The sequence below is a fragment of the Miniopterus schreibersii genome, assembly GCF_964146895.1.
Source record: "Miniopterus schreibersii genome assembly, chromosome: 2".
NCBI lineage: Eukaryota > Metazoa > Chordata > Mammalia > Chiroptera > Miniopteridae > Miniopterus > Miniopterus schreibersii.
The window spans coordinates 165311801-165331117 of NC_138102.1; the positions used below are offsets into that span (position 1 = coordinate 165311801).

Sequence of the window (19317 nt, forward strand, 5' to 3'; positions counted from 1 at the left end):
ACATTTTTTAAGTTAAAAAAGGGAAAAAACCCAATCAAATAGTGACAAAAAATATCAAATAATGATAATGAATAGCATTTATTGATGCTTGCTATGTGATAGATGCTGTCCTAAGGGCATTTTCCATATTAACTTGATCCTTTCTTATAGTGATCATATTTGATAGGTCTATTTTCCTTATTTTACAGATGGAAATCGAAACACAAGGAAGTTGATTAACTTGCCTGAAGTCACACAGCTGGTAAACTGGGGAGCTGGGATCGGAACAGCTGGTCAGGATCCAGGCTGCAGACACACACCATTACGCTCTCTGGCTCCATCACGCATTACACAGTTAACACGGATTACAAAGATGTCAGACCCCAGCCAACAGCCTCCTTGACACTTTAGTCATCAACATCATTCCAGCAAGACTAGAGAATCGGGGATGCTTTTCACAACAGCCAGTAATAGGATGTGGCCTGAGAAACTAAAAGCTTCATGTACTCTGCTGCCCACTCAGCAGCTGTCCTCAGGGGCTGGCTCCCAAGGGCTGTGACAGCTCTCGGAAGCCAGTGCCTGACTCAGAGCCCACATTTGTCATAGGCTGGGGATGTTCCTTATGCTAAAGCCATTCATCCTGAGGCACAGGATTACACTACATGGGTTAATTCAGTCCAAGTTGGTGTGCTGGGACCTGCCACAGTGTACCCCAGTCAGGAGGCCTGACCTGGCATCCTAGTCTCAACAGTTTTACTCACTGCCCATTCATTTGTTCCACATTCAGGGGGCTTGTGGGAAAAAACACATCAGTGTAGGCCACCGACCCTGCCTCCCATTGAAGACATGATTTTTCTCTCTACTCTCTTACCCTGTGCTGGCTGTAAGAATTGAGAAAAACAGTATTTCGACACTTGAAAGTTCTCATCCCCTTTCCATGTCCTCCTGGTGACAAAAATGCTGCCCCAGAGCAGAACTTTCACCTTAAAACAGTGTCCACTGTTGCAGAAACAATCATAGCACTGCATGTGTAAATATTTTCTAATTAAAGCGACTAAAAATCACCTCCCAGTCTCTTAGATGGGGCATAGGAGAAGGTGGAACTGAAGAGCTGAAATTATAGGAGGGTCTCTCAAAGGAGTGGTGGGTGGGGTAAGAACATTTAAGAGGACTGCTTTGCCCAAGGCAGGACACAATTTCAGAACAGATGTGGAGATGATGAGCGTTTACAAAAAAGGGTCTGAATTAGTATGATCCCCCTCCTTCCCGTTGGAGCCTGCAGGGGGCCTCTGAGCTAACACCAGCTTCCTGGCTTATGGGACAGCCGTGTGGCTGCTGGTAAGGGGGGAGAAGATTGCAATACAGTGTGCTCAGATGGGATATCTGCAGGGAACTGCTGCTGGATTAAACAAGATACCTTTGTATTGTGAGATAGATTCCCAGTGTGACATGAACATCTGAACTGGTTAAGTCGGTGGCAGTGATGAGGTGAAGTCGCAGGGGGCTGAGGGAAGCTCTGTGTTTGCACTTCACTCTGCAAGCCTCACTGTGTCAGCACGGGGCTGAGCTGGGCCCCATCTGAAATGCTTGTTTTCCTTCCATCCTGTCAGATCTCTCTGTGCCAAGTCAGGAGCAACATACTCTTACATGGTACTGCACCCCCAATTATGTAAATAAATCACTGGGATCTAATATTTGATATGCACAATTTCACTTCACAGAACTTTTTTTTTCAGGGCCAGATCTCTCTGTATGTTACCATATGCCCATGTTAATGCGTTACCAGTCACTAGTAAATATCACAGTATTGATTCCAGAGATAGTTCATGTCCAGATGGATATTTCTTTTTTTTTTTTTTAAATATATCTTTATTTCAGAGAGAGGAAAGCAGAGGGAGAGAGAGAGAGAAACATCAATGATGAGAGAGTCATTGATCGAGCCCACAACCCAGGCATGTGCCCTGACCGGGAATCAAACCCCGATCACCTGGATCCTAGGCTGATGCTCAACCGCTGAGCCACGCCTGGTCAGGCGGGTATTTCTTCTTGTTGGTAGAGAAGAAAGGAAAAGAGGTGAGAGGCGGCTGGGGGTAGGGAACTTGTACTGGTCCATTTACCTCTCTAGTCGGTTCCCTTGTCACCAAGGGCATCAATATATCAGCAAGTCTGGGGGCAGGCAGCCTCTTCATACCACCTCTGGGCCTTGCACAGCTCTTCTCATTTGCTACCACCTGATGAAGACCTAAGCTTCCCTTCTTATGAGTCTACCTGTTCATCTGAGAGCATGCCCTGGGTCCGAACGGGCTTAGAAAAGGGTGTGTACTCTCAGATCTCGTTTCCTGGCTGACAGCTTTAAGGAATGGTCTCTGAGAACACACACTTTTAAGAGCTGGGTCTGAAGCAGAGCTAACTGGTGCACAGGCAATGAAGTCCTTGACCTTGGCCTCATTAGCTCCATTCTTTTACCTACTGAGCTCATCCCCACCACCATCCTAACACTTGAAAGCACAGCTCATTAAAGTGCAGGTCGTGGCACATCTGTATTTACCGGGTTTGAGCGTAGCTCTGAGAGTAAGCCAGCTTTTTCTATTGATTAGCTCCTGCAAATGAGAACAAGCACACCTATGCAGGAGTCAAATCAGGCCAGAGGGAAAGGAGGAAGGACTTGTGATGAGGGGAGACCTCAGTCTCCAATCACATTTGGGAATAAAAAGAGGAAAAGAAATTCCAAATGTGATTTTTTTTTTTTTAAGTAATGAAAAAAAGAGAGGAAAAAACAACAACAACCCATCACACCCTTTGTATCTGAAGAGGCAGGCAAGGTAATGTGACTCTCGCCTTAATGTCAAGCTTCAGTAAACCCACCTCCTCTTGTCTGGAGTAGCTGCTGGTTGCTATGCGAGCGGAAATGTACATGCAGGAAGAGCAGAAGAATGAAGAACCCAACTCGGGTGGGGCCTGCTGCTAAATTTAGAAAGGGTAAAACTAGAGGGAGGACGGATGAGAGGAACCGGGCAGGGAACAGGCTAGAAACATCACGAAGTGAGGGGACCTGCTGGGAAACACTTGGCACAAGGAAGAGGTGCTGATCGCCTGGAGTCAGGCTCTCTTTTGTGAAGTGTTAATTAAGAAAACAACTTTTTTTTTTTAAATTTGCCAACAATAAAACAAAAATATTAGCCCTGCTCCTGGGGGTGATCTATCAATTTAAGGAAATACCCCAAGGGACCAGGGGTTTAGTCCCCTAGTAATCTGGTCCTGAGAAAAAGTATAGGTTTAAAAGTATTGCTTTGTGTCCCCATATCTATTGTCTAACCAGTCTGGGCAGGAATGCATGGACATAACGCTCCACAGAGGCTCCGAGCATCACTGGAATGGCATGTAAAGGAAGATTTTCATACACCATTTCCATACCCATACACCTGTTCTGGAACGATGTCCAGGACCACAGTGCTAGTCTGGTTTTCTGTTCTTTTTTCTATCAGTGACTTTCATGATGGGTGTGACTCAGAGAGAGCTGCACCAGGGAGCTGAAATAAGCACTTACACTAAGTACCTGTAAGTCACAGCCTTTGGTGCATGAGGAGGAACCCCCTGGATCCTCCCAGAATTCATAGGGTTTGGGTCTTTTTCCTCCCTCCAGCTTTCATTATCCTCTGCTCACAAATCTTCAGTGACTCCCCATTACTTTCTTCCATCCAAGTCCTCCACATTCTACTTCCAACCTAACCTCCTTGGAGTAGCTCTGCAAAGGCAAAGTGTCTTGCTCATTGTTGAAGCAGGGCGATGGCTCATAGGGGTGTATTTATTCTCTCCATTTGGGGTATGTTTGAAATTTCTCGTAACAAATGGTTGTGGGGGTGAGATAGCTAGGGGGGAAGATAAGCTCTACAACCCAAGTCACCTGACTGCTTTCTACTCCAAACACTTACTCCATCCTGTCATTCTCTCTGCTTAGAATGTTCTCCATGTCATCCCCGCTTATCCAAATCCTGCTGGACCATCAAGGAATCCCCCAGAGCCACCTCATGCAGGAAGCTGACCCTACTGCTTATACCTGGACGTATCTCCCCTTCCACTACCTCCCTATGATGCCTACATCTTGCTCATTTCTTCACCTAGACTGTGAGTTGCACTGAACCAAAGGTGTATCTCAATCACGTCGGCATTTCCCCCAGGATCTTATACAAAGTAAGCACTCAATAATTTGTTTGTTGAATGAAAAATGAACCACATAAAAAAGAACAACTTATCAAATTAACAATGCGACCTCTTGGATTTGTCCAAGTCTCAGGCAAGGAAAGACAAGCCTCCTCGAGTACCTTCGTCGTGGTTGTGATGCAGTATGACCTCCGGCTGGGTGTGGATCGAGTTCCCGGGGTGGAAGAATGGTGAAAAGAGAATCCGAGGTTTCCTCTGCTTCAGAATATGCTGAAGGAGTTCATAGAGCACATCACCTGGAAAGAAAAAGGAAAGAGAAATACAGAAATGGGAATGTTCCATTCCACTATTTACTGAGCTTCAACTCGGCACTGTCCTGAGGACACTGTCACGTAAGATGGCCACGCTTCTGACACTCACAGAGCTCAGGGGACACACAGGATGTGCCGCTCCAAACCATGAAGGTCAGAGCCATGCAATTTTTTTAAACAGAACTTTTTGATTATGAAATATATAAAAAAGTATTATAAAATGCTGAAAACCAGAAAGAAAACACAAGTCACCTATAATCCTACCACTAAGAGGAAAGCCCTGTTCATCCTACCTATAGTTATAAATTAGAATCAAGCTTATAGTTTAGTGTCGCTCTTTTCCTCCCACATTATCGAAGTGTTCCAGTAGCTGCATAATGACCATGCTTTGCAGGGATGTAGTGGACTTTATTTGAAATTTAAATTGTCCAAATTCATCGCTATTACTTTTGTAAAAACATCCTTTCCACATCCATCTTTGCTTGCATTTCAGATAATTCAAAGAATTATGAAGTCACTGAGTATGAAAAGGGTTTTATTTTTAATTTTTTTTGTTAATCCTCACCAAGAATATTTTTTCCACTGATTTTTAGAGAGAGTGGAAGGGGGAGAGAGAAACATCAATGTGAGACACATCAACTGGTTGCCTCCTACACGTGCCCAACCAGGGCTGGGGATCGAACCTGCAACCCAGGTATGTGCCCTTGATTGGTAATCAAACAAGCGACCCTGTGACTTGCGGGCTGACTCTCTCATCACTGAGCCACACTGGCCAGGCAAGTATGAAAAGTTTTAATGTTCCAATGACAACTCATAGTTTCAAAGAAATCAACACCCCCTGAAAAAAACCCCACACCCATGCTTTTCTACCCACCCCAATCCCAGGCAGGAAGGGTACAGATATGAAAAAAAATTCACTAGTCTGGTCAGAGGTGCTAGGTACTGAAGAGACCACATAGAGCCTGGCACCTCTGGGATGCTTCTTCCTTTAAAAATACAACACAGCGAAGCTCCAAGGTTCCACAGTTTCCAAAATACCGTCTTTAGGTGTCAGCCCCTTGTGGAGGATGGTGGGGGCTATTCTGAGCTGAGGTCTCTGTTCTGATACATTTGGCGTTTGAAGTGTCCACTGAGAAGTTAGAGAAAAAACACCTCTTTCACCCCTTTGGCTTAAATCCAAGTTCAAAATGCAGGTGGGGGCCTCAAAACCCCTTAGGAGTAGGTGATTAATCTTTCAAATACCAGAACCTTCTGACGTCCCCCCACGCCCTTCCACAGACAGATACGCAGTCAACAGTTGGAGCAAATAAAGGGTTTTCATCTCTAATCTTAGCCATCTTAAACAGATACTTTCATTAACAACTTAATTTAACTGCAAATTTTGGGCTGTAGATCTTACTAAATTATTTTTTTCTTTTAAACTCAGCCTGAACCCAGAAATTCTGTTAAATTCTTTCTCTGTGCAGACCTCTCCTCCTCTTCCATTTATACCAAATTAAGTTCTATAACATTCTATTCTAAGGGATTCCTGAGGCCCCTTGTCTTTGCTTTGGCTGTCTTCCTTCCTCAACCTTTGAATTTTTGTTGCTATTAACATAACTTACTGCCACTATGTACTGTTATGACTCAGTAAAGCAAAAGACTTTAAAGAGGTGAGGACACCATGCCACTTGGGTATTTCCTTTTAGTGACGGCGAGGAGACACAGAGGTGCTCTGAATCAGACTTTAAAAGGCTTTAGAAGGCAGAGCCGCGGCACATGACTGAGTTTTGGAGCTGGGAAGGCTTCGGAGCTCATCGAATCCCAACCTAGTAGTCATGGTAATGTTGTCGCCGATACGACAAGGATACAGAGCCTGAAATATAGTCCTATTTTAATGATTCATATTTTAATCGCTTACAAAAATAAGTCCCTAATCAACACTTTATTTCTTTCGGTTTGGTGTAATGTCTTCCTAAACTTTTCTTAATTTACAGGGCTTCACACTCACTGGGTTTCATCCTGTGGGTTTGAGCGACACTTTATTTGGGTAGCATGCAGAAGAGAAGATGGAAACACTGAAAAATGTGTTCCTGATGATTACTATTACTAAAAAATGGTCAGTAATTAGTGCATCCATTTTGGGAGGGGGGGGCAGGAAATGTGTAAGTTTGGCGTCTATGAGGATGTTCAACTTCGTTAGTTTGGAGAGGCGAGCTGACGTGGCGGGAAGGGGCAGACTGCGGATGCAGCTGCTGGGCCCCCCAGATGACCTTGAGCAAGTCTCTGAACTTCTCAATGAGAGGACTGTCTAGAGCAGGGGCTGGGGCACTGTTACACCCTAACCCCTTCCTGGGGCCACTCCTGGGGCTAGAGAAGCTCTAAGATGTGGTGGCAGGAGAGTGGGGAGGAAGAGTGTGGAATCAGGCTGGTGCCTCAGGCACATCCTTTAATACCTCTAGGCTCACAGAGTTCCCTCCTCGGCACACTGGCCTGTTAACAGGGTTACTGTGAGGAGTCGAGGTAATCCATGTAATGAGCTGAGCTCATCGCAGCATCAGGCAAATAGTGAGAACTCAGCAAACACTAGCTGTGGCTGTGACCACCATTATTATTATTATTGATATTATTAAAGAGGTTTAGAACAGACCTGTAGGCCCTCATGGAGGTCTCACACATTGAAAAAAGGCGGAGTGACTGGGTCATGGTCAGTGAGTGCTGTGTTTGCCCCCCAGAAAGGGCAATTCACCCATTCTTGGACACCTCACCCTGCCTGGTGGCTAAGCCCACAGTGGGGCTGATGGGCTCTGCCCCAGGCTTTCCCAGGTGTTCACGTCAGCCTCACCCCAAAGCTGGCCGAGGGAGCCAGGCAGCCCAGCTTCCTCTCCGAGTGGGCAGAGGAAGCAGGGGAAGGAGCAAGTCAAGTGGAACTTGGCCAGTTCCCTACCTAACTGTACGCCTATTGTGAGAACTAGTAAGATAACACTCAGAAGCACCACCTGTCACAGCTGGCTAATGGGTGGGAGCAAGGGCACAAGGTCCCAGGTTCCAGGCCAGGAAAAAACTGAATCCCAAGGCTGTGAAGTTTGGCCACAGCTAGATGCATCCATTCACCAGCATGTTTCCTCAGCAACCAGGGGCTCAGCCCAGGAATGTGTCAGGCTTAATACAAACACGTCACAACTATGGGGGGAAACCCAACAGAACTGCATGCCTTGTGTGCGATTGGCAGTAATAACGGTGTGTGCCTGGTAACAGCTTGGAGTCTTAGAGAGAGGATTCCAGAGGTTTCTTACAATGACTCGAACTTGTGCTCAGGAAGTTCCCCGCCTCCCCTTCCCCTGCCAAGAAGTAGCTCTGGCGGAGTACTTTCAGGGATGGGCAGCTGGCCACAAGATAAGCAAATCATTTTTGGACAGCTCTAGCTGATAGAAAGTTCTTCTGTTGAGTTGGAATCTGGCCTCCCCTGAACCTCATATGTACTTCATTCAGTTCTTCGTTTTGGCGTCTGGAGCAGCACGAACAGTGTCCTGTCTACGACTGTTTCCTAAATAAGTAAAGATGGCCTTCCGCCCTCTTCCATCGCTACAGTCCCCCAATTCCAACATCCAGCCTGTTCTCTTGGTATGCTCTTAAAATATTCATAGAGGCAGAAGATCGTATTTGAAGAGTAGTAGTAAGAAAAAGGTCTCTGGAATACAGAAGATATTTTAAAATGTTATATTTATTTGCTTGTTGAAAATAAAAAGCACGAGCCAAAGCACTGTATATCTAACATAGCTAATGATCATTGGCTTGAATTCAAAAGGCACTTTTCGGGAAATTCTTGGCCCATTCGATTCTTGATAAATCTTCCTCTGTCTTCCCAGAAAAGAAATAACTAGTACTAACCGTAAAAGGTACTTCTAGCTTTTGTTGGCTCCTCGATATATCTGCATGCATACATACATAGTTCACGTACACGCATGCCTGTGCAGAGATGGGTCTGCCATGAAGCTAGTGAGTTTCAGGGGCCTTCACTTCCAGAGTCCCTTGGGAGGAGCCCTATAACTACGTGCATCCATCGAGTTGTAAACTTTAGGCCCCATAAAACATGGATATACTTCTGGGTGCATGCAAACACCTGACACATGCAGAACTTGCATGCATGCATACACGTGTGTGCATGCACATACACATACACATAAACCCACAAATTGAACACACATACAGTTTTGCATTGGTGATTTGGATGTGAAAAGCCAGGCATCTACTTTGCGAATTCTAATTTCTATTATTTTATTTGTGATTTGTTTAAAATGGATAGTAGTGAGAGTGAACAAAACTATTATCAATTTTACTAGTGTCTGAAGATCAAGAACATACAGATGCTGTTTAGGGGGTCAAATTTATCTAAGTTTCTTTACTTTTAGAGAAAAAGAGCTTGGGCTCTGGAGCAAGGAAGTCCCAGGTTTAAATCTTGGTTCCTCTATTTGTCAGCTGCATGCACTTGGGCAAACTATTTTTAAGCCTTAGTTCAAGGCTTAGTTAAATATTCTTTATCTCAAATAAAAATAATACCATAGACTTGGCAGGGCTGTTACAACGATTAAATGAGATGATGTGAACAGCACTAGCCCGTGTATGCTACCATGTGCTTAATAGATGGGACCCCTTGTGATTATAATAATTATTAACAGACATGTCTCAAAAAGTCTGGAAACTATTTGCTTTCCTTCAATACTTTGTACTTCAAGCACATACAAAAGTTTAATCAAGTCACATGTATATGTATGGAATTTTTTCCCACTTGACATCACTTCATACAGACATTTTTAGTTCAGTCTCTCTAGTTCATGGGTTTACCTTCAACCTCTTTCTATGGGTTTCTTCCCTTTAGCATTTGAGCAGCTTCAAGTTTTTCCTGTCTTCTACACACACACACACACACACACACACACACACACACACACACAGTCTTCATCTTCCCCTCCAGATATTCCTGTTTCTCTCCTCGCATTGTCACCCCAAGTCTCTGAGGAGCTGTCCAACTCTGTTATCACTTTCCTCCCCTTCCACTCCTCAGGGCCCCTCATTTTTGTCTCCACTCCAATCCTTCTCCAAGCTGCTCTTGCTCAGGCCACCTACCTGCTGCCAAACCCAAAGGGCAGTGGTCGGTTCCTGGGGACTTGCCTGCCCCCTCAGCAGCATGTGTCACCAGGAATCACTCTCTCGCCCTCAGAACACTCCTGGTTTCAGAGACTCTGAGTCCCCTGCTTTTCTTCCCTCCTCTCTGCTCTTCCTCTTTCTCCAGCCCTTCCACAGTAAGGCTCCCAGGACTCACTAGCCCTTCGTTCTGGGTGCTCTCCTCTACCGCCATGGCTTCCATCAGCTTGTCTGTACCGGATCTACTCCTGCCAGGCACCAGAACCTTCACTCATCTCCAGACACTTCCTCTGGCACATCCTGCGGGCACCACACACAGTCCTGACAGCCCACTTGGTATATCACAGTTCAGGAAACACCCAGCTGATGGGCAGGAAACCTGGGAGCCATCCTAACACCTCTCTCCCTCTTATCTAACATCTAATCAGTCACCTCACAGGCTCTGTCTTCTAAATATCCCTTGACTCATCCCTTCTCCATGCTGGCCCCATCTTAGCTGAAGTCACCACCACCACCACTCTCAGATGCCAGCCACGCCGGCTGCCCACGTTCACTTTCCATCTCCTCCTCGCCATGCCAATCTCTGCTTCAAACCCTGAATGGCTCTGGCTGTCTTTAAAATAACACTGACAGTCCTGAACATGAGCTGCAAGGCCCTGTACAACCTACTGAAGAAACAATAAGCGGCTCCATGAATGGTCCTCAAGCTCTAGCATACTCCTTTATGTTCAGATTCTCCAAGTTTGCAAATCTCCTACGGGGGGTGGCTGGGGGACTTCCAGTTCCTATAGTTATAAACAGAACTGCTAAGGACATTTTTTTTTTTACCCCTACTGGATTGTTTTCTTAGGATTTTATTCTTAAAATGTTATCAGTGAAAGGCTATGATTTGTTGTAAAGTTCTTGTGATGACTGACTACGTACATATCCCGCTTGCTCTCCAGAAGGCTGGGACCAATGCAGTGTTGTCAACAAGGCTGCCCAGAGCCTTCCTTTCCCCTGGGGATTCACAACATTTCACTTCTCGAGGTTAGCAGGTTTAAAGTGGAATCTTAACACTGTTAAAGTATGCAATTCTCAGGTGATGACTGACTACGTACATATCCTCATATGAAGATTATCTGAAGTAACACGTTCTTATATTTGCAAACTGCTCTCTTTCCCTCTCTTCTGTTTTTACTCAGGTTTTAGTTTCCTTCTGACCACATCTTTAAAATAATGAAAGCATGCATGGTGTGGGAGGGATATCTTTCAGATGGGTCAGAAAATTCTCTTTGCTGGGTCCTGTAACAGGTTCAGGATAAAGTCCCATATCTTAGTCCCTTCTGCTCCATCATAAACTCAAAAGGGAAAACACCAACACAGTTACAGGCCCCGGGGATCCCACAGACGGCCACTGCAGGCCCACGCCTGTCTTAGGACTGCTTGGCTTTCTGACTCCACTCACTCTCCTTTTCCCAGCGTGCCATTCAATCCATTTTTGTAAGCTGATTGAATTACAAACCTTCTTATTTAATACGAAGTGCCTTCAGCGACCATAAAAATAAACTAGTCTTTTACTTAGGAAGAAATATGTGAAATTTAGATGGAAATCTATGTCTTAGACACAGAGATCCTGAGTAAAAGGTAGCAGGTCGTGGAAAAGTTTCAACATTGTATTTAAGACAAGAATAAATCAGTTAGAAAAGAGATCTAACAACACAACTGCCTTTAGGTGTATAAAGAATATAAGGTATGATAAGCAAAAAAATTAGCTGTGAGAAAAAAATATTATGAAAGAAGTGTGTGCTTTGTTTAAAAAGTGCTACAGTTTTACATGATCTGGTATCACTCTGTATGAGGGACTGGTGATCACCACCCTTTCACAAATGGACAAATGACATGCTAAGAAATTAAATTCCTGTAATTGGCTTATCTAAGCATTCTTCTGATGTGTGATATATATATATTTGCTTTGCTCAAAGACACAGTAAGAGAAGAAAGAGCCAGCTCCAGTGTCTCCAGTCAAGGGTCATGTCTGCTGCCACTCTCACACTTCAGGGCTACTTTTCTCTGTGACCCGGACCCTCAAAAGACTCTGTGGCTCAATTCTAACACAGTCTGTTGACACAGCCATTCAATCCAGTAAGGCACCTACCACTGCTTAGTAGAAGTTAATAGGCAAGTTGGTCCAAGGAACTATATGTAGATAAGACCAGTATTTTCAGTTTAAACTTGAAAGGAAATTTAATTGTATTTCAAGGTCACAAGCAAAGCATATTCCAAAGACAAAGGGTCCCGGGGGGGTTGGAAAGGTAAGAAATCACTTGTAACATCACACTCTAGTATACTAAATAACTGATTTACATAGTAAATCCCCAATATAGTTATTGCTGAATTGAATGGAAGAAACTCTGAAAATATTTTGATTTTCCTTTTTTTAAGCATTGATAGAAAGTCTAATATAAATTGATAATAACCTGTGGGTTTTTTCATATAAGTAATATACCTAAATCCATTACACCTGAATGTTTTACAGTAGGTAACGCTAAATAAGAATTAAATCAATGTTAACTATCTGTTCCTTCCTATTAATGTGTTTTCTCAGAGTCCCAAAGTGGTCAAATAATCAAATACTCCTTTCAATTTAAATCACGCCAGACCACATCACATGGTAACTATCTAGTAGCTCAAGGACTAGGTAAAATTATCCTGTCCATGTGAGGTTTTATAAAACAGAGATTCCTCTACATTAATTCTTCAGCTTCACAAATGTTATAAACATATCATCTTGTTTCATCTTCTAACTGGGAGAATATTCCAAAGAAAATATCCCATCTACCTTCAGCTTTTGAAATCCCCACTTTAGAGATGATATAGTTTCCCTGCTTTAGTCTAACAGTTGCAAATGGAGGGCTCTTGTCCTTGAAGTGGACGAGATAAGTGTAGTTTGTTAAATTGGTTAAAGAACGTAGAGTTCAGAGAGGCTACCGTATTTGGACCTAAGGTATATCAATATTTCGGGTAATTATAATTCAGTGAGTTCTGTTCTCTCCTCTCTACATTTGACAAGAGTTGTGTTAAGGAATGTTGTTTCCATTCTTGGAGAGTAAGACGCTGGGTGAGCCCAGGCAGGAAACGGGGCCGGGAGGAAGCCATAAACATCCATTCATGGTGACAAGGCCACCAGACACTCCTTAGTCCAGCAGCCCCATGATGAGTGAGACTCTGCTGCTGGGTCTTCTCAGGCAGCAGAAAAGAGGCAAGGAAAAACAGGACAAAACCAGATGAAGTGTAAGTTTTACAAGGTATGTAAGCTGAAGGAGATCAAAGCATGTACTCACTGCCTGTAGAGGGGGAAGTCGTACTGTCTACTAGAAGCTTCACACAGCTTCGGTGGCTGAAGGTGGACTGAACTGTTAGGAGATGAAGGGAGTTTAGGGTGGAAATTCCATTTTATGGGTGAGGAAAATATGGGCAAATGAAGTGACGGGACCTGTGGAAGAGCCACGTGTAGAACCTGGTCTCAGGACACCTACTACACTGAATGAGAAGGCAGAAAGCCCGTGTCAGAAGAGGCTGTGGCAAATGTTACACCTGAAAGATAAAAAAATATTCTTTATCTATACCTTGGCTCCACCGACGGAGAGATGAGTAGGTATATCGTGCCTTCATTATTACCCTGCTGGGGGCCACTTCGCGAGAAGGGCCTTCTGAACGACTTAGTTCTGTCTTCCAGGCGCTCTGACAAAACTCCTCTCTTTTGTGGTAAGTTTTCTTGTAGCCCCTCCTGGCAGGTATCACCTTGAAATTCTGTCCATGGCTTTCTGGTTGATACCTTAATTAAATGACCTGTAGTATAAATTTATCTCTATTCCCAGCTCAAGGTAATGGGGATGATGCTCATATCTATTATTCCCAGCTGTGGCCTGGCTCTTATCTCACATTTCCAACTGCAGAACAGGCCATGTCTTCCTGGATGTCCTGGCATCACTTGGATAGAACAAAGTTACCACTGCTTCTACTCTGTGCCTGAAGTACTATTGTTTTGGTCTCACTGATCCAGCTCTGGGCTTCAACGGCTCGCACTGGGACTGTAGCAGTAGAAGCTTAACTAGTTTTCCTGCTTTAGTGGCTCAATGAATCCATCCTATGCACTAATGACCAATGTCAGTTCCAAAGGGAGAGCTCCAATCTCCTCATTCTCCCGATCAAAACCTTTCAGTGGTCTCCCATTACCCCCAAAGTAAAATCCAAACATCTTAACCTGGGCTTTAAGGTCCTCTCATGTTGGGTAATAATTCAACCAACATTTATTGAGTGCCAACTGGATGCCATGCACTGCGCTAGATGCTGGAGACATGCAGTTTAATAGTAAACAACCACTGCTCAAACTGAACTTTCCATTATAGGAGAGGGATGCGGCATAGCAAACAATCACACAGAACAGTGTGTGAGTGTGTGTGTGTGTGTGTGTGTGTGTGTCAGAGGCCATGGCAGAGTTAGGGAAAGTTCTGGGATAAAAGAGGAACAATACTTAACCCAGACTGACATGGAGAGAGATGGGGGAAAGGAAAGCAGGTTGAAATCAGGGAAGAAGGGATGGAAGTAAGGAAAAGCTTTCCTAGAGAAAGTAGCAGAACTTGAAATATGAAGAGGCAAGGAGACAAGTGAGGGAGGAGTGATGAGTGATGATGAACAGTGTTTCACACAGAAGATTCAGCTTATGTGGCCTTATCTCTGAACTTCTCCATGCAAACTGGCCTACACCTCCTCAACCTTTCCTTACCTCCCCCTTGCTTACCTTCCGAAGTCTGTCTCCATTACCATGCCCTTGAGCTTCATTTGACAATGCAGCTAGAAATCACCTCTCCTAACCCTCACCTCCCTTAGCCTGCACTCCTGCACCGCTGGTATGGGGCTATTCAGGGAACATTCAAGGAATGTATTTCTACTGTCTGCACCTGACTGAGGTCTACAGCACCTCATGTCTGGACTACTGAATCAGCCTTAGCTGGCCTTCCTGCCTCCTGCCTTTTCCATTCACCAGGTGGGCTTTCTCACTGTCATCCAAAAATACTTAGGCTAATGCTGCTCCATTTACCCCAGGAATTTCTTTTCTTTTCCTTTTTTTTATATATCTTTATTGATTTCAGAGAGAGGAAGGGAGAGGGGGAGAGAGAGATAGAAACATCAATGATGAGAGAGTCATTGATCGGCTGCCTAGCCCGCAACCCGGGCATGTGCCCTGACTGGGAATCGAACCCCGATCTCCTGGATCCTAGGTTGATGCTCAACCGCTGAGCCACGCCCGGCCAGGCTATCCCAGGAATTTCTCCTCCCCCTGGCCCACTCATTTCCACCCATCCTTCATGGTGTGAACCAACTCCATTCATTCTTTTAGGAGACCCATCCTACTCTGTGCTATCCCTTCTCCAGCTTCCTTTGCCTTTAGGTTCAATGCAGTCCTGCCTATCTACCCGGACAGTAGGATCCCATCCAGTCATCCACATGGTCCATACCATCAAAGACTTGACAATGTAGCAAAGAATTACCAACAGACTTTTGCATATCTTTGCTTCCAGCTTCGAGCAGAGAAAACCTAGTTTCATAAGTAAAGTTGAGAGGTCACACTGGAGAGAAAAATAAACCAGCAACAAAAAGGAGCACCTGAGATATGATGACGGGGAATTTGCAAAGACTCCGGGAGGAAAGCTTGCCCAAGGTCTAAGTCAAATCAAGTCAAAACACATCACTGTGTTTTCCTTTGTTTGTCTTACAAAAATGGTTTCTCTGGAACATGAAAGAGTTGGAGTTCTTTTCCTCCAGACAGGTAACTTTGCCTCTTTCAGCATAGTATCTTTTGAGTTTCCACTGGAACAGAGAAGGGAAGTATTTTTGCATTCAATGAAAAGGAACTATCTAGGTTCCTTTTATGTTAGTTTTATTGACATGGTTGTTTTATAGTTTTCTTATTCTGTGACTAGAAATCAATGATTTGAGACAAAAATATTTTAGGTATGCGTGTGTCCCTTATAAAACCGTAAAAAATGATCTGTTTTTCAGTAATATAAGCCTCTGAGCTTATATCACTAACAAGCTTCAGTAACATCTATACTTCGGGGGGAAACTTCCCCTTTGTCATTTCCTCATGCAAACGGCCTTGTCTGCTGCAACTGGAAAAGCAGGGGAGGTTCTGTTCTCTGTCTTTATCTCACCCCCTGGGATGGGGACGTTTCCTCATGACGGTTAGTGTAGTAACTGCTGGCAGGCCTCCAGGAGTAAATAAGGGTTGAACGGAGCTGGAGACTATGCCAAGACCTCATGCAGGATCTTTGCCCTTGGTCAAGGACAAAAGGGTGTCTGCCAGACATGTTAAGTCAACGAGACTCTAGGACTGCTGGTATCTGAAGGACAAGCCCCTCAGGAGGAATTTTAAACCCAACACCAAAGCTCCCATTTAACATATGGAATCCCCAAATAGCTACCTTCTAAATATCCATCAAATTTAAGATAGGAAATTGGAAAGTATATTTGAAGACTTATCTGCATCATTAACATACTTCGCAGGTACAAACATTCCTTACTGAAGTAAATCCTCCCTCAAGGATAATATTTTGACAAATCTTCCTAGTTAGATGAGCCTAACTAGGAAACTTCTATTTGTATTATTCAGGATTTCTACAAGTTACAAGATGCATCACTTCAAAAAATTCAGTACATCCAAAGGACATCATCTGAGGCCCTTTGAGTTTCTTTCTAAACTTGCCTTGGCTACTAGGATCCCCCCCTTGCCCAGGGCTTATCTCCTGTTTCCTCATTTTTCCTTGACTTTCTAGTCTAGCTACCTCAGCAGGGCTCATTCTCTTCCCCGCCTGTATCTGTTGTTAACTGAGCTGTTCACAACCTACACTCACTGTCAAGCACCTCTTTTAAGTCTTCAAACTTAGGAGCAAGGTAGAGAGAAAGGGCTGGGATGCATTTTCTTCCCTATGTGGCCATACAACTAGATTCCTTAAATTCCAGTGACTGTAGGTCCTAACTGGGTTACTTCTCTGAACCTTAAAAATTTCCCCTTGATCTGAAATCTCTGCCTCTTCTCCCTTCAAACTGGTCTATGTCAGCAGGGTCTTTCCTCTCCTAAGCCGGACTGCTGTCCTTATGCCTATGGTGGCCTACAGCGGAGATTTTTGGGGCAGGATGAGCAGCGGCAAAGACCAACCACTGACTAACAGATCTGCTAGGCTGAGCACGTGTTCAGAGTCCAGACTCTCACCTGAATGAGGAGATCGATAGCGAAAGTCCTCTTTGGTCAGCAGCAGGAGAGCTTTGCCATTCATTTCAAATGTGTTGCTGTCAATTGGCCTTAAAGAAAACTCATTTTCAGCCCACTTGAGCCACTGGGCTACGTCATCCCTGCTCCAGTAAATTGGCTGCAAGCCTGTTGGAGAGAGAGCAAGGCAGAAAGAGAGAAAAAAAAAGGGTCTTGTCAGTTAGACAGTTGGAATAAAAGGGAGAGATTTCTGAATGGTTAACAGCACTGAGTCTCCACGTCTGAAGAGCCCTTATGTTCAACTCTGAATCCCAGGTTAAAACCCAAGCTTCATAAGTGCCAAAGTATGATATCAAATGAATTTTATATGTAGAAGTAAAATGAGCAAAAAATCCTTTTGTATGTCTTTAAGGGACCACTGGTCTTAGAGCCCTGACCTCCCTCGCCCTGCTCCAGGGCCTGTCTTGATTCCAGGTTTACCCTAAAGGTGCAGCGCTATGGTGGCGAGATGCATCCATGGAAGTGCAGAGTCATGACACATGTCAATGTACTTTGAAAGGGACCTTAAAATCAGAGCTGATATGATTGCAGCCCAGAGTCCTTTGGAAGTGAGAATGTTCCAGAGCTGGGCTTGACTTCCCAGAGCTGCCAAATAATGAAGTGTTCCCTGAAACTTCTTCCTGGAAGAGCCATTGGCTCAGCCTCTGGGAAACTATCAGGCCAGCCCCTGGGGAAGAGAGGGCAAGGTAAGGAGAAAAGGTCTTTTGCCTTTTTAGTCTACTTGCTGATGTTAGAACTTCCAGATGGGGGTGCTACTGGGACTCTGAGTAGGACCAGAAGCAGGTCAAAGGGAGGGCTGCAGCTCAGGCTGGATCTCTGTCTGGAAGCCTGATTGGGAGTCTACCTTTTAATTTCATTTTCCTGTTGTGAGAAATCTTTGACATCATTCAAGTGGTTTAGAACAGTGGTTCTCAAAGTGTGATCTGGGGACCCCTCACAGTTCCCAAAACCTTTTCAGGGGTCTATGAAGTCAAAACTATTTTCATAACAATATTAAGAGGTTATTTGCCTTTTTTCACTCTCATTCTTTCCTGAGTATATGGTAGAATTTTCTAGAGGCTACACAACATGTGTTATTGCAGCAGAGATAAGAATCCAGCCGTCTTGTATGAAGCTAGACATTGAAGAGACTTGCAAAAATGTAAAACAATGTCACTCCTCTCACTATTTTTTTTGTTTTGGAAAATATACTTCTATGTTTATGCTAATATATGCTTGGCTTATTATTTTTCAGTAAGTTAACAAATACTTTAAAAATTCTCAGTTTTAATTTCTAATCTGGTAACTACAGATAGCTAAAACCCATATGAGCAAAGCTCTTTGAGTTCTTTGATAATTTTTAAAATTTGAAAGGGGTCCTGAGACTAAATCTTTGAGAACGGATGGGTTAGAAACAGCTCAACAGAGCTTCATTCTCTAAAAATCTATTGTGTGAATTAATAGTTCACATACAACAAAATCAGTATCTGCTAGGAGGAGCTTCGGTCTCTCTATTTAGTTACCTAAACTTGCTAAGGAGACTCCATGAGGGTGCTATAAAAGTGTCCTTCAGTTTGATCCTGGAAAGAATCACCTTTCATCCTAAAATAAGGCAAGACAAAGACCTGACTGGTCTACTTGGATGGGCCACTCATCATCCTCGGGGAATGAATGGCTCAGATCCCCTGGAGAAGGTCCAGGGCCTTTAGGCATGACTTCGGCTCTGCCTTCCAGGTGGCTCCTCTGCAAAGTCTAGTTTTGAAGAATGGTAGCTGGCTTCCTTGACCTCTGTAAAGAACCTTCAAAACTCATCCATTGTGTAGGGCAGGCGTGGGGAAACTTTTTTCTGTCAAGGGCCATTTGGATATTTATAACATCATTTGTGGGCCATACAAAATTACCAACTTAAAAATCAGCTATGAAAACAGCTCCTAGACTTATTGAATTTCAAGTCCTACCTGCGGTTGCCTTGGCAGGGCCAGACCTATATGGCTTGTGGGCTGGACGTTCCCCACCCCTGGTATAGAGCATCAATAAAAAACTACAAGCATTGGAATAATATATATAGGCATTTAGGAGGTTTTTTTGTGTGTGTGTGGGGGGGAGGGTATTTTTGTTTTTATTGTTTTTAAGTTTTATAATTTTTTCATATAGAAAGAAAAAAGTGGCATTATAAAATAAGAATGTATTGTGTGTTACTGCTCTATGATCTTTAGAATAAAATGGCCAGTAAAGAATTCAAGGTTTGGTTTTAGCCTCTTAACTGGGCCAAGAAGCATTGCCTATTAAAAATAGTCCAATGGTCCTTGGATACAGGGGGCACCCCAATTCTTTCCAATGACCTTAAACATGTGCATCTGGAATCACAGTGGGGTGGGAGTGGGTGTGAGGGTGGCTCAGCAAAATCTCAACTTTTGAATTGGTAAGAAACCTTAAAGTTTACTTCCTATT

General features: G+C 43.9%; 1 protein-coding gene across 5 annotated transcripts in view; it reads right to left on the reverse strand.

Moving 5' to 3' along the window:
- Positions 1 to 19317, reverse strand: part of ETV6 (ETS variant transcription factor 6) — a 343221-nt gene that overhangs the window by 32246 nt on the left and 291658 nt on the right. For all 5 annotated transcript variants that reach the window (XM_081124906.1, XM_081124903.1, XM_081124902.1 and 2 more), the window contains 2 exons: positions 16831 to 16995; positions 4302 to 4436 (listed from right to left, as the gene is read on the reverse strand). In XM_081124906.1, coding sequence (XP_080981032.1) covers positions 4302 to 4436; positions 16831 to 16995 — 300 coding nt within the window. The remainder of the gene's footprint in view (positions 1 to 4301; positions 4437 to 16830; positions 16996 to 19317) is intronic.